Here is a 21,708-nt window from a genome sequence, read left to right as displayed (position 1 = left end):
ATGAGAGTTTAATGAAAGGGTAACAAATCAATTGGAAGTTCTCTCCGACAAAATACATGTGACGTTTTCGTGTTCTGACCGTTCCAAATTTTTAACCTGTTCCACAATTAAAACTTCCCTGTTCCAGTGTTCCCATATATCAAAGTTTGTCCGACTAGACACCCTTAAGCTATTAACAAATTTTAGTCAATTTACAAATAGTCACTCGAGCCCTGTGGGCTCTCGTGTCTATTGCCAGACAATTCTTCCGAAAAAAGTTTTCTAAAAATGGTCGCATTATTGTCAATTTATTCTCACTCTATTGTTATCTTAATGTCGAAATTTTTTTAAAAACCTTGAGAAGCTTCGACTATAAGATTCGTAAAATTAATTGATATTTTTTTTTGTATTGTTTATATTTACGTGTATTTACATAATTATGTAACTAAATATGTAGTAACAGATACTAAAAGTAATATGCAGGTATTATAAAAAAGCCACAATTGAGTGTCAGAACACCTTTAATCTCCTACAAATATTCTATTATGTATTATCTCATACGATAAGTTAGGCACTCTCTTGTCATTTATTTATGATCTCTGTTTTCTAAGCGTATCGATAAGATACCTACCTACCTGCGTTATAATTTTTTATGGCGATATTTTCTTATACAATTAGTATTAATTTCGAAGCGATTGTTGCACGACGATTTAGTCGTTAGTCAACTACAAGACATAAAAGTGGATACCCATTAGTGAGTGCTTGTCAGTGTAATAACCACAGTATTAGTGTTGTGTTGAACATTATGTAAATTCGTGTTTGTGTTTCAAATATGTCAGAACGCAGAGAAAAAGGTAACTGTACATTGTTTAGTTAATAAAAAAAGCCATAGTGCAAGTACAAATATCAGTTGCAAGAATATCAGTTTTAATTCAAATGAATATTTTTGTTAGTAGTATTGTCCATTCACTTACGGTAAAATATTGCAAAAACTTCGTATTTTAAAGAACAGGTTGGATTGACATAAAATTTGGCATAAACATATATATATATATATATATATATATATATATATATATATATATATATATATATATATATATATATATAGATGAAATAGAGAATGTGGAAAAATCCCCTTACGAACAATTCACACATCCACCATATATATTATATATATATATAATCGGTTTATAACGTTCTACGACGTCTTCCGATTCCCAATCGCCATTGCTCTCGATCGTAGCACATGTCTTCGTTCAAGCCTCTTTCTCCGATTTCCCTATGGATTCCTTCTATCCAGCTTTTCCTAGGTCTTCCTCTCTTCCGCCGTCCTTTTGGTGCCCATCGTAGCACTTGCTTGGGTAATCTGTCTTCTTCCATACGTTGTACGTGGCCAAACCATCTTAGTTGCTTTGTTTTTATATCGTCCATTATTGTATGCTTTACATCCATTATCTCCAATATTCTTGTATTTCTGATTTTTTGTATTCTTGATATACCAGCAGATCTTCTCCAGAAGTCCATTTCAGTTGTTCTGAGCATATTTTCGGATTTTTCTTTAAGTGGCCAAACTTCGCTGCTGTATGTTATAATGCTCTTAACAATGCTGTTATAGATGTTACGTTTATTTTCTTTGGAGATACTTTGGTCCCATAGGATTTTGTTCAATAATGCGATAGCTTTCCTTCCTTGTGTGCACCTTTCTTGGATATCCTTGTCCAACGTTCCATCTTGTGTAATTGTAAGACCCAAGTATTTATATTCCTGACAGTGATTAATAGTTATTTCATTTTCCAACGCTAGATCCTGCTGTATACCTCCAACGCACATATATTCCGTTTTCTTGGTATTCACTTCTAAACCCCAGTTCCGGTACTCTTCTATGATTTTTCGGGTCATATATTCAATATCGTGATAATCCTGGGCCATAAGAATCTGATCATCCGCAAAACATAGAGTGTATAGCATGTTATCATCATTTAGCGGTATTCGTGGAGTGCAAGTACTTGGAAAGGGAAACGAGAAACGACCCTGCGCGAGTCGCGGAGAAATATTGCAACTATCTTAAATAATTCATATTGTCAATTGAAATTGTCAAATTGACGTATATTTCATACCTTCTGTCAATGAAGCAGAAAAATTATATATTGCTCCACAATATTGATATGATATGCAATTATTATATAAAGGTAAATTTAATTAATTGTATTTTGCTTGCAATACTGCGTTTTAATAACTAATTTTATTTACTATCTACAATTGTTGATGTTTTCATAACATAACCTGAATCTTATTTTTTTCTTCTTATTGTTTTTTTGGACTATGGACTTGACAATTATCCAGTAACCAGGACTAATATAATTGGCCAATATAATTAAAAGTGCGAATAATAGTACAGAGCGAAGAAATAGGGGTCGCTTTGCCGAACTTGCACGGTCCCATATTCTTACATTTCCTTTTCCAGGATTTCAAAACTTGCTCTAAATATATTTTAAATAGTGTCGGCGATAGACAGCAGCCCTGTTTAAGACCCTTATTCACTTCAAATCCTGACGAGATTTCCTTGCCTAGCTTAACTTTTGCTATATTATGTTGGTATAGATTTTTTACAGCTTTAATGAGGTTCAGACTGATGTTAGTTTTTTCGAGGGCTTCCCAAAGTTTACTTTGTGGTACAGTATCGTATACTTTTTTTAAGTCTATGTACACTAAATGCAGTTCTTGATTGTAGGCTATTTGTTTGTCTATTAACTGTGTTACACAATATAGGTGGTCAGTGGTGGATCTGCCAGCGCGGAAACCGGCTTGCTCTTCGGCCTCTAAGTCCTTGTATTCTTCTTCTATTTTATTTTTGATAATTTTTCCGTAAACTCTGCTGATGGTGCTTGTGACAGATATTCCCCGGTAATTATCGCATATATTTTTACTGCCTTTCTTGTGTATTGTAGAAATTACAGACAATTGCCATTCTTTTGGTATGACTTCGCCATTCATACATCTATTAAATAGATCTCTTAGGTATTCATACAGGGTGTTGCTACCGTATTTGAGCAGTTCTGGTGCTATGTCGCCAGGCCCTGACGCTTTTCTATTTTTTAGGGATTTGCATGCATTTCGTACTTCTTCCAGTCTTAACCGAATCGGTGAGCCACTGACAATTACATTGAAACTTTCGTGATCTTCGTTTTTAATAAAATCTTCTCTATTTTCTACTAGTAACTGCTTGAAATAGCCATCCCACTTTTCCAGAGTAATCGGTGTTATTATATCCCTTTTGGTATCTGTTCTCAACGTTTTAAGGAATTTCCAGCTCTCTGTGTTTCTTGTCCCCCCTATATAGGCGTTAAGTTGATTGCATTTGTTTGTCCACGTTTCGTTTTTCTTCTGTGTGATTTTTTTCCGCACTCTTGCGTGTGCTTCTTTGTATAAAACCTTATCGGAATCTTTCTGTGTACTCATATATTTCCGGTACTTTTCTCTCTTATCTTCTATTTCGGTGGCTATTTCTAAGTCCCACCAGTATGGTTTATTTCTTATGTTGTCTTTGTACTCCCCCAATGCCTCATATGCAGCTTCGTGTATACATTGTGTTATATGTGTATGAAGATGTTCCGTATTTATAAATGTATATTGTCCTTTCAGTTTCTCGTCCAGTCGCTTTTCGTATAACGTTCTTATGCTTGTTTGTTGTAAGCTTTCTAGGTTGTATTTCTTTTTTGGTGCCAATTTGTTTCCTCCTTGTTCTCGTGGATTTAGATTTTTTTGAGATTTCATTCCGGAGAACAGTACTTCCGCTTTTAGAAGATGATGGTCACTGCCGCATGTTGCTCCTCTATAAACCCTTACATCGTTAATTTTCATTCGACTCCGTTGTTTTATCAAAAGATAATCAATTATACTTTTCTGGTTCATAGTAGGTTGGGTCCGAGTATATTTATGAATGCATCTATGCTGGAAGAAGCCGTTCATAATTCTTAAATTGTTCTGTTTACAGATGTTAATTATTCTTGTTCCATTATTGTTGAGTACTTCCTCGCCGTATCTGCCTACTACGTCATCCTGTTGGCATAAACATAAACATAGCTAACACGTCAAAGAAAAACAGTGATATTGTGCCGATGTGTGTTTTTGTCCTTCTCGGGAGTGAAAAAACAATAATTCTCAAGAAGTCCCGAATTAGCTGAATTGACTAATTCTAAGCAGCTTTTGTTTTATAGAGTTTTCTCACTAAGTCAATACTTTTCGACTTATTATTTGCAAGTGAATATGTTTATTTTTCAACAAAAAAAAAAACACGTTTTCAGACGATTTCTCGCAAATAACTGAAAACGTACGTATTTTATCGAAAAAACTATTCTGAGCAAAAATATAGCCTATAAAAAAGTGGAAGAAACTGTGTATACATGAAGTCTATATACCTAGTAGAAGCAGAGTTGTTGCTAATGAAAATTAGGTTCTTATTTGTCAAATTCCAAATCGAATTTTTCAACGTGAAATACCCAAAAAATCGGGCACTTGTTGGGGAAAAGTTATTACAACTTGTTTAAAGTGTTTAAAAAAAAGCTTTATTTTTCTTATTTAAAAAAGTTTCTACCATCAAAAGTAAATAAATTACGCTCGAAATAATGTTGGTTTCTTTTTTTAGGTAAAAAAAATTGTGAAAATCACCCCCTAATTAGCATCTCAGATAAAATTATTAATTACTGCTTCACAAGTTACTTTGTTTATGTACCTATTGTTTATGTTAGGGGAGCAAAGCATTCTAAATTTGCAGTCACTCGAGCGTTATGGGGACCTATTTGGTTGTGATTATTAGGTCATAGAACCAAAAAAGTTAAGTAAAATTTTTCAGTTTAGTGGGGACTTTCCATTTTTTAATTTAATTTTCCATTTCCAACAATCGCTTTTTCCGATTATAGCGCCATCTATACATAATTCGAAAAAATATCTCGAATAAAAGTTGCTTATTTTTACGTAAAGAATGCAAATTTGCAATAAAAATTTGGGGGTCCCATTTAAGATTTTAAAGTAACCACCCGCCCCACCTCCGTGGGGGTCGTGTTTGGTACCATTCGATAGATTTTTCAAAATTATTATGAAAGCGTATTTTGCAGTTTCTCGATCTGGTGTTCATTTTGCGAAATATCGCGGGGTTTGTATTTAAAATTTTAGAATTACCCCCACCCCTATCCGTGGGGGGTCATGCTTAGTACCTTTCGATAGATTTTTGAAAAATATTAAATAACTATTTTTTAGTTTTTCGATCTGATGTTCACCTCGCGAAATATTCGATTTTTTTTGTGAAATTTTTGACTCACCCATTTCCTTACTCAAATCGTGAAAAAATTTGGATTCAAAATAAATTTTAACTTTGAAAAAAGTTCCTTTTTTTCAACATAACTTAAACATTATTAGTGATACCAAAAGTCACAAGGAGTAAAAAAATAAAGGTTCTGCTTTTCTGAAAATTTTGGATTTTGTGTTTTCCTGTGAGACAAAAATTGGTTAAGATGTGGCTGTTCAAATACATACACTCGTAATTAGTGATTCGTTCAAGCGCTTTTCACTACAGCCTTTTCAAAAAGCACTTTAAACCGATGAAACTTACAGATGATGTAAACAATACATAAGTAAAGTAACTTGTGAAGCGGTAATGACTAATTTGATCTGGAATGATAATTAGGGGGTGATTTTAACGATTATTTTTAAAGGAGACCAACATTATTTTGACCGTAACTTACTTACTATTGATGTTATAAACTTTTTTAAAAAACAAAATCAAAGCTTTTTTTAAACAACTTTAAGAAAGTTGTACTTAATGAGTTTTTATCGAAAAAGTGCTTGATATTTTGGTTATTTCACATTGAAATATTCCACTTGGAATTTGACGAATAAAAACCTACTTTTCATTAGCTACAACTTTGCTTCCTCTAGGTCTACAGATTTTATATATGTCATTTTTTCACTTTTTTATACTCTACATTTTTTCGATAGAATACTTTTTAAGTTGTTTGCTAAAAACCGTCTAAAAACGTGGTTTTTTGTTGAAAAATTAATATATTCTCTCAAAAATAACTAGAAAAGTATTGACTTTTCAAGTTATTGGCTAAAGTGAAAAAACTCTATAGAACAAAAGTTGCTTAGAATTGGTCAGTTTATCCAATTTAAGACTTATTTTGAACGTATTTTTTTTCACCTTCTAGAAGGGGTGAAACTCACTCCCAGGGCAAAAGCACACATCGGTACGATATCACTTTTATTCTTTGGTATGTTAGTCATGTGTATGCCAAATTTCATGTAAATCTAAGTTGTAGTGTACTTTAAAATTTGGAGGCTTTGCAATATTTTACCGTGAGTGAATAGACTAGTAATCTAACGTTTATTATGTCCAATTTTTGAATAATATGGAATACGGTGCAGCTAGACCGTTCAAAATTAATTGCGTTCATCAGACGTAATTTGCTTCAATAATTGGTGTTCTGTGTTTGAACGTTCTACCATATACCAAATTCAAAACTAATTGTGTTTAGAACTATAATAATTAATCGATGCCTTATTTAGTGGCGATTGTGTTTGTTTTCCATCATAACTATCATTTATTTATAGTTATACATTACCAAGACGCAAAATGTACATAAACACAAACTTTTGTTATCTGAATGGCTTTTGATTATCTTATGCAATATTTTCGGTCGTACTTACTCTAAATTTGCAAAGTTGCTGTGATAATCATCGACATTAAAAATTATATTTTATCATACTGCATACTACTGGACTAAAGGTCATCCTAAAAATAATTTGTATTTATTAAAAAAACATAGAAGTTAATCTAATTACCTTATAGTCCAGGAACTGAAACTTTTCACTTCGCAATTTTTACAGAATGAATCGATTTGCTTGAAAATTTGAGAATAAGTAGTGGATAGTCTAAGGATCAAAATCTATATGATACCGAAAGGCGCTTGCCACCCCATTCTGGGGGGGTGGAAATTTTTTATTATATTTTGACCGCAAACATTGATAAAAACATTCATTCTAAGCAAAAAATTTTCTATACTTTTTTTGATAAAATTGATAGTTTTCGATTTATTCGCTATCGAAAGTGTTAGTTTTGTATAGAAAAAATCAATGTTTTTCGATATACTCATTTACGATTCACTCAATTTTTGCCGTAGAAAAATTTTTTCCAAACCATATCCTTGGGAATTAAATAACCCACAATTTTAAATTGAAACATTTTACATATCTCTGATCCTAATCTTTCTATTCTGAAGAAAATGGCATTTTTTACCAAATTACAAAAATTCGTTATTCGCTTGAACCTCCGGTTTTTAAAAACTAATCATTCTAAGCCAGTCAAACTTCTATAATCTACTAATAATACATAAATAAATAAGAATGAATAAGGCCAATGACTAAAAACACCGCTAACTTACATTATTATGCTTCCAATTGGATTTCTCCTTTTTTTTTTCAAAAAAATATATTGATTGTTTAACTGTAACTTTTTTATTTTTTATCTTAGAAAGTTTGGTAAAAAATAATTTTGTAGGTTTTTCAAGATCTATAATATTATTAATATGAAATCTTTTTAAAATCCTCAGTCACAAAAAGAGATGACTTTGAAAGGGTTGGTAAATGTGGTTTTTGCATGTTATTACAAGCTTTAATTGTCAATAGCTCACTCAATTTTTGCCCTAGAAAAAATTTTTGCAAACCAGACTCTTGGTAATTAAATAAGCTACAATTTAGTTTAAACATTTTTTCGTCTAACATTTTTTCGATTAGCATCTCTGATGCTAATCTTGCTATTCTGAAGAAAAGGCCATTTTTTTCCAAACTACAAAAATTTTAACCCCATTTTTGTAACACTAATTATTCCAAGCCGGTAAAACTTCTAGAACCTATTAATAATACATAAATAAAAAGAACAAATGAGGTCAAAGATTAATTTTAATAAGGTTGGTGATTAGGGGGTTGCAGGCGGTCACTATTTTGCTGAAAAAACTAGGGACTGCCTTTCTTTTCATTATAAGTCACTTAATTTTTGAGCTAGAGACTTTTTTTTTCTGAAGAGGGATATTTTTAAGTACTTTAAATTAGTTTAAACAAGTTGTCCTCGAAAAATGCATAGTTTTCCCGTCTTTTGACTTTGAAACTACAATATTTAGCATTTGACGAAGAAGAGCCACCATATAATAAAGTATGGTTCGATTACTATTGGTCTTAAAGAAAATTAAAAAAACCGGTTTTGTTTATTTTTTCAAAAGGTACATTTTTGGTAAGTAAAGTAGTTTTGATAAAACGAAAACTTTTGGAGTTATTAGCAGAAAACTTATAAAAACATTGATTTTTTCGATATAAAACTAATACTTTCGATAGCGAATAAATCGAATACTCAATTCTATCAAAAAAATGTATAGAATATTTTTTGCTTAGAATGAACGTTTTTACCAAATTTACCATGGTGGCAACCACCACCATGGTAAAAGCGCCCTTCGGCATGATATAGATTTTGATCCTTTGACTACCCACTACTTATTCTCTTTTCAAGAAAATCAATCCATTCTGTAAAAATTGCGAGGTTTTGTCCTATTTTAAGCTTCATTACTTGGACCACTTACTAGTTTTCAAACTTTTATTTATAGTCCCATAAATGACTGTTTTGGAGTGTAATATTCTCCGTCATGACGGATTTGTTTGAACATTTGGATTTAGGTTCCTTCTTCTTCTTTAAGTGCCACTCCTAGCGGAGATTGAAAATCATCATGCCAACTGCGACTTTGTTAGCAGCGCGACTATAAAGTTCAATCGAACTACACTTGAACCATTCACGTAGATTTCGAAGCCACGATATTTTTCTTCTTCACACACTTCCTTTGCCCTGCATGATATTTCTTGAAAGGTCGTACTTTTCACCCCTCATAATGTGTCCCAAGCATTCCATCTTCCTAGTTTTTATCTCATTTATAATTTTTCATCTTTTGTCTAAAGTTTGGAGTACTTGCGTGTTAGTGACGGGGTCCATCCATGATATTTTGAGAATGCGCCTATAGCACCACATCTCGAATGCTTCGATACTTTTTATGGTCGACCGTTTTAGAATCCAAGCCTCAACTCCATATAACAGGGTGGAACAGACGTGGAAAAGCATTCGTATTCGTAACTTTATGTTGATACCTCTTAGGTTCCTCTTACCTCCTTATTCATTATTGAACTTGATCTTAGGGTTACTTTTACTCGTGGGGTGAAAAAACTTACGTTAAAGATAAGTCCGGAAATCGATAAATTTACCAATTCTAAGCAAATTTCAGTCCTGTAGAGTTTTTTCACTAATTCAACATTTTTATAGTTATTTGCGAATGAAAATGTTTATTTTTCAATAAAAAACAAACACGTTTGTAGACAGTTTTTCGCAAAAAACTCAAAAAGTAAATATTTTATCGAAAAACTAGATTTTATTAAAGAAAATGCTTTTAGCAAAAATGTGACCAACCTATAAAAAAGTAAAATAAAAATCTTTTTCTACAACCGTATTAAAAATGCAATTTTTAGCACTCCATACGAGCGTTAAAAATGCTACTTTAAGGAATTAGTGCTTTAAAATTTTTTTAAGGAACTGCAGTTCGTATTGACCGTAAAGGCAATTTTGATGTAATGTCAAAAAAATATAAAAATGGAATGTAAGTCTAGTTCAAGTAAAAATTTTTGTAGATATTGTCCTGTAATTACGTTTGTAGAAAAAATATTGTATGATATGCGTGTTAAAAAGTACATTTTTAAGGCACTCATGTGAATTGCAGAACTCGCTATCGCTTATTCTGCAAACTTTCACATGCGTGCCTTAAACGTGTACTTTTAACACTTAGTGTGTGTGTGTGTGAAAAAATGGCTTGGATGCGAGTCCCTTAGCCACAGATTTTTATTTTATTTTTACCTCAATTTATTAGTTTTGTTATATTTATACGTATTTCACTTAAATGATTATATTTGTTTCTTTCAAGTAGTTTATGAGTAATTTAAATATTCCCATTTTATGACAACTTAGTAGATATTCTATACTAATTGGAAAATGAACTTGTGTTTGTCGTAAATTGTAATATAATTGATTTATATATCTCTCGTTAATTTTGCATTCCAAGAAAATATGGTTTAAATCTCTAATCGAAACATTATCACAAAAACATACTGATGAATTAATTATTCCTAATTTGTGCAGATGTGCCTCATATTTCCCGTGTCGAGTTTTTAATCTGACGATAGTAGAAATATCTTGCTTTGGCAGGTTATATTTAAATATGTATTCAGGTGGCGGAGGAAGTTCTTGATGTAAAGAAAAATATAAATTTTTTGACATGCTTGTAATATTTTTCCATTCTTTTTTCCATATTTTATTTATTCTAACTTTGACGTCATTTATTGCATCTGTCGATAAGATGTGAGTTAGTATCTCACCTTTTTTTATTGCATCTTTGGCCAACTCATCCACTTTCTCATTACCCAGTATACCGGCAGGCCCTTTTGCCCATATAAATACTACTTCCACTTTAGACAAATTATTTTTTATATTACATAAAATTTTTGATTTGTATGAACTAAAATCAGTATTTTCAATTGCATATATTGCAGATCTGGAGTCTGTTATTATCACAGCTTTTTCAATATTATTCTCTTTGATCCATTCTAGAGCTTTTTTGATGGCTATAATCTCAGCTGTAAAAATACTACTAATACTAGATAATTTGTAATTATTATGTTGATGGGTATTTTGCACATACATAGCACATCCTACTCCTGTTTGATTTTTAGAACCGTCCGTATAAATTACTGTGTAATCCACAAAGTCGCTCAGTATAGATTTTACTAAAATATTATTTAAATGATTTGATTCTGTATATTTAGGAATTATGATTCTGGGTTTTTTTATCAAAGTTTTATACGGAAATTTATAAATTGGTAATAATTTACTCTTGTGTAAATCTGTATAATTCCTGGTTTCAATGAATGCATCTGTTAGTGGTGGTGAATTTTTTATTCTCCAATATTTACTAGTTAAGTTTTCCATGTTTAATAGAGCCAGATTTGTTAAAAGGTCTGACTCAGTGTTTCTTAGCTTTATGCAGTATTTTTGAGCTAAAAATTGTCTACGTAAATTTAATGGGATTTCATTAAACTCTGCTAGCATAACGTTTATTGGAGTGGATACCATTGCACTTAAACATATTCTAAAGCATCTGTATTGTATCCGATATAAAATTTTTAAGTTCGTATTGCTTGCTGATCCATATATCCAACACCCATAGTCCACGACTGCCGAATACAAGCATTGTAGAACAATAAAGCTTTTAACACTTATATCATAAATAACTATTTTCTACAACCGTGTTAAAAATGCAATTTTTAGCACTCCATACGAGCGTTAAAAATGCTACTTTAAGGCACTAGTGCTTTAAAATTTTTTAAGGCACTGCAGTTCGTATTGACCGTATAGACAATTTTGATGTAATGTCAAAAAAATATAAAAATAGAATGTCAGTCAAGTTTAAGTAAAAGTTTTTGTAGATATTGTCCTGTAATTACGTTTGTAGAAAAAATATTGTATGATATGCGTGTTAAAAAGTACATTTTTAAGGCACTCATGTGAATTGCAGAACTCGTAATCGCTCATTCTGCAAACTTTCACATGCGTGCCTTAAACGTGTACTTTTAACAATTATATCATAAATAACTATTATTTATATTTTTTATAAAAATTTCTAGCATCAAAATTAAGTGAGTTATGCTCAAAATAAACTGGATTCCTTTTTTTGTAAAAAAGAATTGTGAAAATCTCCCCCTAATTAGCATCTAAATAAAATTGTTAATGTTCACCGCTTTACAATTTCCTTTTTTTTACGTATTGCTTATGTGATCTGTAAGTTTCACCAGTTTCAAGTTTTTATTTTTGAAAAAAAAAGGTTTGACAGTAAAAAAATTGATTTTGAAAAAAAGCGACTTTTTCAAAATAATAGTACATTATATACCGCGGGACTGAAGTAGTACATTTAATCCTGAAGGTAAAGTTTATGGCCCGACCGCAGGGAGGGCCATAATTTACCTGAAGGATTAAATGTACTTCAGTCGCAAGGTATATACGATACTTTTCGTACTTCCGGTATGATTTTATTAATTATTTCAATAATTTCAATCAGTTTTTTCTCTCTTCAACTCATTTAATAAACTGTCTTTAAAATAAGTTACCATAGTAACATTGCGTTGTGACAGTTATAATTTAGAAACATTGTCATTACTAGTGTCATTGTAAAGAAACATTGTTATTGATAATTATTGGTATCATGAGTGAAGAAGGTGTATCTGATATTGATAAAAGAGCAGCCGAAGTAGGTGAAGAATTGTTACCACCGAAATCTAGAAAACTATACGAGCAGCAGTACGATGCTTTTAAAAAGTGGTGCCGCTTAAAAAATGTGAGACAACCTACTGAAAATGCGCTGTTAGTCTACTTCGATGATAAATCAAAAGCGGTTTGTGCCTCAACTCTCTGGGCACATTACTCAATGCTGAAATCGGTTATTAACATTAGAGAAGATATTGATATAAGTAAATTTCCAAAATTATTAGCTTTTTTGAAGAGAAGAAATGAGGGATTTAAGCCAAAGAAGTCAAGAATTCTCACGTCTGAGCAGGTAGATCAGTTCTTACGGGAGGCTCCGGATGATAAATATTTAATGCTTAAGGTAAATTTGGAAATTTGTTTATATTCAGAAATTTTAAGAAATCAATTTTTTTGTAGGTTGCACTTATTTTGGGCGTTGCGGGAGCTTGTCGTGGAAAAGAGTTGGAATTTGAATATTAACGTTAATTACCATTCTAATTAATTATATTTTTCAATAAAATATCCCTTAAATTCGTTTGTTTGTGATTTAATCGTTCCGGGAGTTTCGTCAATATTTAATCCCGGAGGGATTAAATGTGACACTTTAGTACCTGTCACAAGGGAGTGAAGTTGTCACTTTAGGCCCGGAAGTACGAAAAAAGTATTATTGATACGAAATATCTAAAAGAGTAAAAAAAATGTAGATTTTGCTATTCTGAGCATTTTGGTTTTTTTGTTTTTCTGTAAGACAAAAATTATAATTATTGGTGAAGATAAGGCTGTTCAAAGTTTGCATACATTCGTCATTAGTAACTCGTTGAACCCTTTTAACTAAATCCCTTTTTTCGTCCACCATGGATTTACTTGAAATTTTCACAAAAGGTAGGGAATAGACCAAGCATCTTTTTCTATATCATGCCGCTGTACGCTAAAACATGGGGGCTGGTTGCCACCCCACCTCGGGGGTGGGAACTTTTCATTACATTTTAACCACGGAAATCGATGGAAAAAGTGAATCTAAGAAAAAAATTTACACATTATTTATAAAACTAAAATTTTTCGAGTTATTCGCGGTTGAAAGTAACAGCTTTTCGACGAAAAAATGGAGTTTCTTAGAGGGTTTCTTGAGAACAACTCAAAAAGTTAGCATTTAATAAAAAAATTGTACAAATCAAAATTGTATCTTTAAGAAACACAAATAAAATCCTTTTCTTATAATTTTTCTACGACCAACACAAACCGAGATACGGCATGTTAAAAGTTAGCTTTTTTCGGCAAATGCATAATTTGAAATATTGAAAGCAGGAAAAATTTACAATTTTCGAGGAAACCTTATAGAATCTTTTTTTTAAAAAAATAAGGAAAAAGTTTCTGACATAAAAATTAAGCGACTTATGATAAAAATAACGTCGGTACCTACTTTCTTCTACGAAAAAATTAGTGAAAACAACCCCCTAACTACCCTCCTAATTAAAATTGATCTTCACTCATCTGTAATTATTTTTATATAGGTAGATATTATCAATACACCCAAGAAGTTTGACCTATTTAAATGGACTAACTTTAGAAAAATTGGAGTTTAAATATATGTACATAAATTGATTTTTTGCAATTTCGTAATACTGGAAAAAATTTCCGAAAATACTGGAAATACGAAAAAAATTATAGATTCTTTAAGGACTAAAATTTCACTGTGCACAGATTTTCTTTACATAGAATATTTAGCGGGGTATAGCTGTTCAAAACCTCTTTTTAGGAGCAAACACCCCCTTATTCGAGCCCTCTAAACTCATCCCACTTAAAAACTAAGGGATCATACGAAATTTAATTTAATTTTTATAGCTCTTTAAAAAACCTTTAAAATCATTTGTGAAAAAACTTTTTGTCACCAAAAATGAAGCAGATGTATTATATGTTTATAAAACGATTATTTTTTTTAAAAATTCGAATTGCCCGAAAATTCCAAAGAAGACGAAGATGATATCGATCTCGGTGAAGATGACTAAAAAACTAAAAATTTGTTTTTATATTTTTTGTAAATTCGTATTTTTGAGTAAATAAATGTTTTTGTACGTAGTTCTACTTTTTTCTGTATATATCTATTAAATTACTTATAAAAATTGCAATGTTATTAAGGGTGGTTTTTAAGGGTTGAGCTATTATGATATTACATCCTAAATCATAAAACAATCATTATTTATCCAATCAAAACCAAATTTTACGCATATTAAGATTTACAATGGTTTTATATAATTTTTGGCAATAAGGGGTAGTTAACACCCCTTAAAATAATCAATGCCCTTGATTATGATATAGAATATGAAGTACAGGGTGAGATGATCCTAATCCCAAATTTTTATCCAAATCCATGCAAGCCGAAATCATTCTTTTAGGATAAATAAATTGTTTATATATAGCTCCAACAAGGGTAGTTTTAAGGGTTGAAATATTATGTTATTATATCCTAAAGCATAAAACAATAATTATTTAACAAATAAAAATCAAATGTTGATCATCTTAAAGTTTAAAATTTTATTTTATAATTTTTTACAATTACGGGTAGTTTTCACCCTTAAAAAAACCAAAACCGTACAACGGCTCAATATAGAAAATGAACAAGAGGGCGAAATTAGCCTAATCCCAAATTTTTGTACAAATCGATGCTGGACGAAAAAATTGCGCGGTTTTGCCATTTTTTCAGCTTTATTTTCTGGCCTATTTCTAAAACAAGGGTTTTAAATCATTTAAATGATTTTATTGCCCTTAAAAATCCCACAAAATGGTTTTTTGAGCATTTCATAGTTTAAATACTCACCGAGTTATCAGTAAAAAACCAATACAATACTTTAGGGGATACAGGACGCTGCTGGATAGCTGCTTGCTCTATTACTGCTGGAGTGTAAGATATACATATACATATAGTGCTATAGAACCTACTTTTCATGAACTCTGTTTCAACTGGGACTACAGACTTCATCAATACACATTTTTTTTGTTTTTTATAATTTACATAAAAGCTACCAATACTTTTTTCGATAAATTACTTACTTTTTAAGTTATATGCGAAAAACCGTGTAAAATAGTTATTTATCTACTCTATCTCATATTATGTATAAGTTCTTAGTTTGTGAAAACTATTATTATAATATAGTGTATAAAAAACTATTATTATATTATAGTATAATATAGTACGTGAAAGGTTTAAAGTGTGCGTGAAGTATCAATGTATTTTAAATGGGATTTACTTTTTGCACTGTTTTTTTGCACACTTTCATATAATCAAATATCCTTAACTTTCGCGGTGTCATGGTAATGACATGTGAGCAATAAGATACAACAACAGTTCTGACAGTTTTGTGATTTGAAAAAAAAAATTGAATTTTTAAATGCCAGAGATCTAAAAATTGTCGAATAGGAATGTATTCCAGTGACGAAGAATTGCAGTTTTTTCGTTTATCGTAGATAAAATATCGTATGAAACTGTACGTGAAGTACTTTTTGCGCACTTACGCGACGTATAGCACTCGCTGCGCTCGTGCTCTAAACATCGCGTTCGTGCGCAAAAAGCATACTTAACGAACTCTCATAAATAACTATTTCCTAACTAATACGGAAAGTGATACTTTCACACACGCGACTGCCGTTGACCCGAAAGACGCGATAGCGGAGTTAGGGCAAGCAGTCGAGTGCGGTAAAGACACTTTCCGCATTAGTTAGGAACCATATTTTTTCTACGGCCGTACGATTGGAAAAAAGCCACAACAAATAGAGTTATATCAATTTTTATTTACGAATAAATGCAACATACAACAATAAGTAATACAAAAATGTATGTAAAAATCATTTGAAAAAACAAGAATGTCTTATTGCTTGAGTAATATTAAATGTAAACGGGCAATTCGTGACATTTTGAAAATGTATCACTAATGCACGCTGATTCTTGATCTACAATACATCCTCTAACAAGGTTATCAAAACCAAATTTTCGGGGGTAATTACACAAGTGCATCAAAATTATCGATAATTTTGCTTGAAAGCGTATTGGCTAAAAACTACTAGAATTCATTTTCATATTTTGGCGAAAGAGCCCGAGTCCGAAGGAGGAGTCAAAATTTTGACACTGTCAAAATTTTGACAGTGCGATCATAAAATAGTACCTATATTATTCAACGAGCATTTAATGACGGTCATTATGAAGCGAGTATGACGGATACGAAACGAGCCGTCTAGCGGCGAATTTCGTATAGAATACATGCTTCATAATGATAATTAAATGCAAGTTGTATACTCATTTTGTAACGCAAACACTTTACTTATAGATATGGTTAAATTAATAATTATTTTGTTAATACATTTATATTTTCAATGTTACAATTATTATTAAAATGAATTTGAGTTTGTTTACTTATTGAGAACTGTACGATTTTTCATAAATAACTCAAAAACTATAAGTTTTTACAAAAAATTATTATTTCCAAAATTTAAGATAATAAAATAATAAATACACCCCTTACTAAAAAAACCTATTAGTGTTAAATGAAAGTGAGTTATAGGTAATTAAATGTATACTTTTTTCGGCGAGTACCCAAATCTACGTATTTAAGCTTAAATAACGGGAAAATGATGCATTTTATAACATAAACTTATTAAAAATTTGTCAAAGTACATAGAAATATCTATCAAATGAGTCCTCGAACAAGTTGATAGCATTAAAAGTTATCAACCAATAATTTTTCAAAATTTATCTTTTAAAATTTTTTCCAAAAAATGTTATTGTTTTTTTTTAATAACTCCGTTAATTTTTAGGACATCAAGTTCACCTAAAAACCATTTGAAACATAATTCCAAGGGCAACTAAACTGCGTTGAATTTAATCTTTTAAACCCCTTACTTTTTTAAAATTAAAAGGTTAAATGGCCTCGGTTACATGGTTCTCGCGGAAAAATTAAAGCTTTAAACGTTTCTATTTCGGTTATTTTTTACCCTACAGAAATAATAAACAAAGGTAAAATATTTGATACAGAAAAAACTAAAATTTGGTTATATATATAATTTTTTACGTATATTGAGTATTTTTGGAGTTATTATCAAAAGAAAATGAAAATTACGATCATTTTAACAATTCAGATTTTTTTAAATTATACCTTTTTTTCAAAAATTTTCAATTTAAACCGGTCAAAATTGTTGAAATCATTACTTATGCTAATATAAAGAAATTGTTGTAAGGATTACTATAAATTTTAATTTTTGTGGAAATGGCGTATGTTTTATTTTTCCATTTTTCCTAAAAAATTCGAAAGGGTTCTCTTATTTTCATCATAGCTTGCTTAATTTTGATGCTATTAACTTCTACTGAAGCTCAATTCATAGGTAATCCGAAGTGCTTTGACAAAAGTGTTAAACAGGTTAATTTTATAAAATGCATGGTTTTCCCGTTATTTAAGATTGAATACTTAGATTTGAGAACTCGTCGAAAAAAATTTACATTCAATTACCCATGACTCTCTTTGACTTAACATTAGTTTAGTTCTTTAAGTGAGCAGTGTATTCAATTTTTTATTATCTTCAATTTTGGTAATAATAACTTTTTTGTTAAAGCTCATACTTTTTGAGTTATACGTGAAAAACAGCTTAACGCATGCATTTTTTTAGGAAAAATAAAATCTTTGATCCTCAATAACTCAAAAAGCATTGATTTATGTTAATAATTTTATATAACAAATTTTGCTTGGAATTTGTCCTTAAATCGATTTATGGTATTATTTTTAATAAAATAATTTTCACGACGAGAAGGGGTGGCTTCCACCCCCAAGGTAAAAGCGCAAGTTTGCATCATGTCATATTTGTTGCTTGATGTATCCTCTAACTACTCACCAATTTTCATGAAAATCGATGGAGGTTCAACGAAATCGGAGGTGAAAACCTTCAGTGACTCCACTAATATTACAGTATGAGAATAGAAAAAATTCTTCTACACATCTAGACAGAAATTTAATTTATTTTTCTTGCTTATTTTTAGCTATATTTGGAAATATCACACATCTGTGTTGTAATTTAATTATTACGAAACGATAATAATACCTATAGGTATTTCTATTTTCAGTTCATAATCAATTACATTTTCACCCAATTACATTTTCACCCAATAATTTCTGCTAAACAACGTTTAACGCTGATGATACTTGTTTCAATAAAGAAAAATAAAATCGGAAACAATTACTTAATCCTAGCTATCCGATTGATCTTCTTTAATATTTCTTTTTCTTAGACAATTTGTTCATGAAATTTTATCGAGCCAACGAAAATCTTAATCTGCTTGAATTCAACTTCCGAATTGTGTAATTTTTTTCGGTCGTTTTCTCTTTAATGGAAAGCAAAAAGAAAAGGAAATGGAAACAGGCCCAACAAAGCAGAGTCGGTTTATCCAAAAAAACATTTATTACTGATGGTAAATATGTTTTTCTATGGATGCTATACAATGTGCAACTTCTCTCAATACTTACCTACATTCAAAGCGAACAATTTATCACGCAGTGAGAAAAGTCGGCCATTGCAGTGAGAAATATTTTTTCTTACGGGTTCACCGCCGGTTTAGATACATATGATCGCCATTTCCATGGTAACATGCACAATACCAACACAATTATTTTTGTCAAACAAAATGTATTCAAACTTGTCAAAACTTATAAAAAATTACCTTTTAAGACTGTTCAACTGTGAATTATAATTTTAAATAAATAAAGTATATAAATATTAAGAATATTAAATACCTATCAGTTTACCTGTCAATTTAGGCATATAATATACCTAAAAGCACCTAAATTATTTAATTTTGAAGTTAGAACTCTTGACAAAAACGCATCCATAGAAAAAGTACAGTGTACAATACGATAGAAAATGACATATTTCTCTCTCGCTCGCTTGATTTGCGGCACTTGCCTCGTGCCAACAAACTTCTGCGCTCGTGAAAAATATGTCTTTTCTCTCTCTTGTTGTACAATATACTATTTTCTCCGAGAGTTTAATAACATGCTCATGATTCACTATTTTTAATAGATAATAACACCCATTACTTTACCCGTGAGTAATAGTTCAATACTCACGGGTCATTACTCACGGGCTGAAGTTAGGTTCAAGTGGTTCATTCCACTTTTAATATATTCGTCGTATTTAAATTGAAAATAAAATTATTTAGACTTATTTATTTAATATAATAATTATTGTAATTTATATCACTAATTAACTTCGAAAAATGTTTAAAGGATTTTTAACTATAACAATGGGTCAGTATACTTTTTATGTTTATATCTTGTTTACTGAAAATTTTGACGTTTATAATTTTTAGTAACAGTGATATTAGAGCATTTTGTTTGTGTTAATTGGAATTTATAACTAATATTGTGTTTATTTTATAAAGTTATATTATGTTAAATAATGTTATAAACATATTATACAGGGTTATATTATTATATTATAAATAGTTTAATATAAATGTACATTATAACTTCATGATACGTCCACCGATAATAACCATTTTCTATATTAGATACATTGACAGTAATTTGTGGTTATAATTTTTCGGAGACGAATAGAACTTGAATTGACTATTTCTTGTTGTATTTTTACAATACATAAGACAAAATTTGCTAATAGTAGGCAACCAATTATTCAGCCGCATAATATTGGTAAACAACATTTATTTTTGTAAATTATAATTTCAATCTCAAGTAGTTGATAATTATATTTTTTTACTAATTAAAATAAAAAGAGGTCGTAGGAAAAGTATAGTATTCTACTTGCATGTAATGGCTATTACTCACTCTGATGAATTACAACACTCGCCTTCGGCTCGTGCCGCAAACTTCATCATCGTGAGTAATAGCCATCATTACATGCTTGTTGAATAATATACTATTTTTTTGTGAATATTTATATTACTACGTAGGTCAATCAAGTTAGTAAAAAATTAACCTGTTTTCGACATAACTGAAAAGACGGGCTTTGACAGTTGAAATGTGTAGTATGAGTATGAGATATTAAAAAAAGACTGCCATCTAGGGATTCATCAATTTTTTAGTAAAACAATTTTTAAATTAACAATCAAAATGTCAAACTTAGTTTTTTGTTCATAACTTTAAAATTTTTTATTTAGAGATTCGACATCCTTTCAGACAAAAAAGATACATCAAATGAAAATCAGTGAATAAACAAAAAAGTTATTGCAAAACGGACGACAAAATCGCTGTTTTTGAATATTGTTAAAAACAATTTTATTGTTTATTAAAATGTGTTTAAATGTACTTAAACTTGAGGGTATTATGGTGTTTGAATGGTGTGCTAAAAATGATCCAGATCTATTTAATAGTTTTTGCGAAATTAAATGTGTTTAAAAATTTTTTTGAAAAACGAGCTAATTTCTGAGGCTGTTCCAGTTAATTTGGCCGAATGGATCTCAATAATCTGGGACTTATTCCCTTCGTTAAGATGTATACTAATAGCCTATAAAAAATACAAAAAATACATGTGCACAAAATGATTTGTTAATAAATAGCACTTTTTAAGCTTATAATCTTATAAAAAATGACAATAACTCCGTAGAAACTAGATCAAATTAAGACCATCGGTAGGTACATAATTCGCAAATATTTTACGGCTATCCCTAATTTTTCTGTCTTTTCACGGCAAATTACGTCTAGTAAAATTCACACTGGTATGGATATGCAAACATTACTAGAATGTCATTTTACTGGAAAATGTCATCATTAACTTAAAGATATGGCTTTTGAATGTTCTTGGATAACTGTTATTTGTATAATTGCAAATTATTAATTCAGGTAATAAATGTGACAATTTTTTCACTAACTATGTATTCAGTGATTGTAATAATTTATATGTACAACAAAAACTAATACTCAATCGAGAGAAGAGGAAAAGTGTTAAAGTGATTTTTTAATAATATATTGTTACTATGGAACGCTTACAATTTTGAAATCTTTAACAACAAAATACTTGGATCACAGAATATATTTATTATCCTGATGGATTCTCTGCTTGGCTCTTCCACAAATAATACACAATAAATAACTTTTTATTAAGTTCACGTCTTAAATAAATTATTATTTATTAAATTTATCAATTATTATTTATCAATATTATTTAATCAACAACTCAAAATATTCCCGATGCCATGTCAAATATTTAAAATTGTCACTGATTGTCACTGTCTGAGAATTTCTTCGATTTTTTTCGAATCCTGAAAAAACAAGTAAATATTTTTGAAAAATTTAAACGCAGAATGAAAGACAAAATTATTACCGAGGGCCGAAAGTACCTTAGAATAAATACAAAGT

The 21,708-nt window shown here is 30.4% G+C and overlaps 1 protein-coding gene across 2 annotated transcripts in view; it reads left to right on the top strand.

Moving 5' to 3' along the window:
* Positions 1–21,708, top strand: part of LOC114332298 (high affinity cAMP-specific and IBMX-insensitive 3',5'-cyclic phosphodiesterase 8) — a 1,526,162-nt gene that overhangs the window by 229,129 nt on the left and 1,275,325 nt on the right. The window contains exon 1 of one of the 2 annotated variants that reach the window (XM_050658210.1): positions 665–833. The exons of the other annotated variant lie outside the window; for it this stretch is intronic. Within the exon in view, the coding sequence (XP_050514167.1) occupies positions 812–833 (22 nt within the window). The 5' untranslated portion in view covers positions 665–811. Of the gene's footprint in view, positions 1–664; positions 834–21,708 lie in introns of those variants that run through there. 2 annotated transcript variants of the gene reach the window in all.

The sequence above is a fragment of the Diabrotica virgifera genome, chromosome 8 (genome assembly GCF_917563875.1).
Source record: "Diabrotica virgifera virgifera chromosome 8, PGI_DIABVI_V3a".
In the NCBI taxonomy this organism is placed as follows: domain Eukaryota; kingdom Metazoa; phylum Arthropoda; class Insecta; order Coleoptera; family Chrysomelidae; genus Diabrotica; species Diabrotica virgifera.
This window is presented reverse-complemented; position numbering and strand designations above follow the sequence as displayed.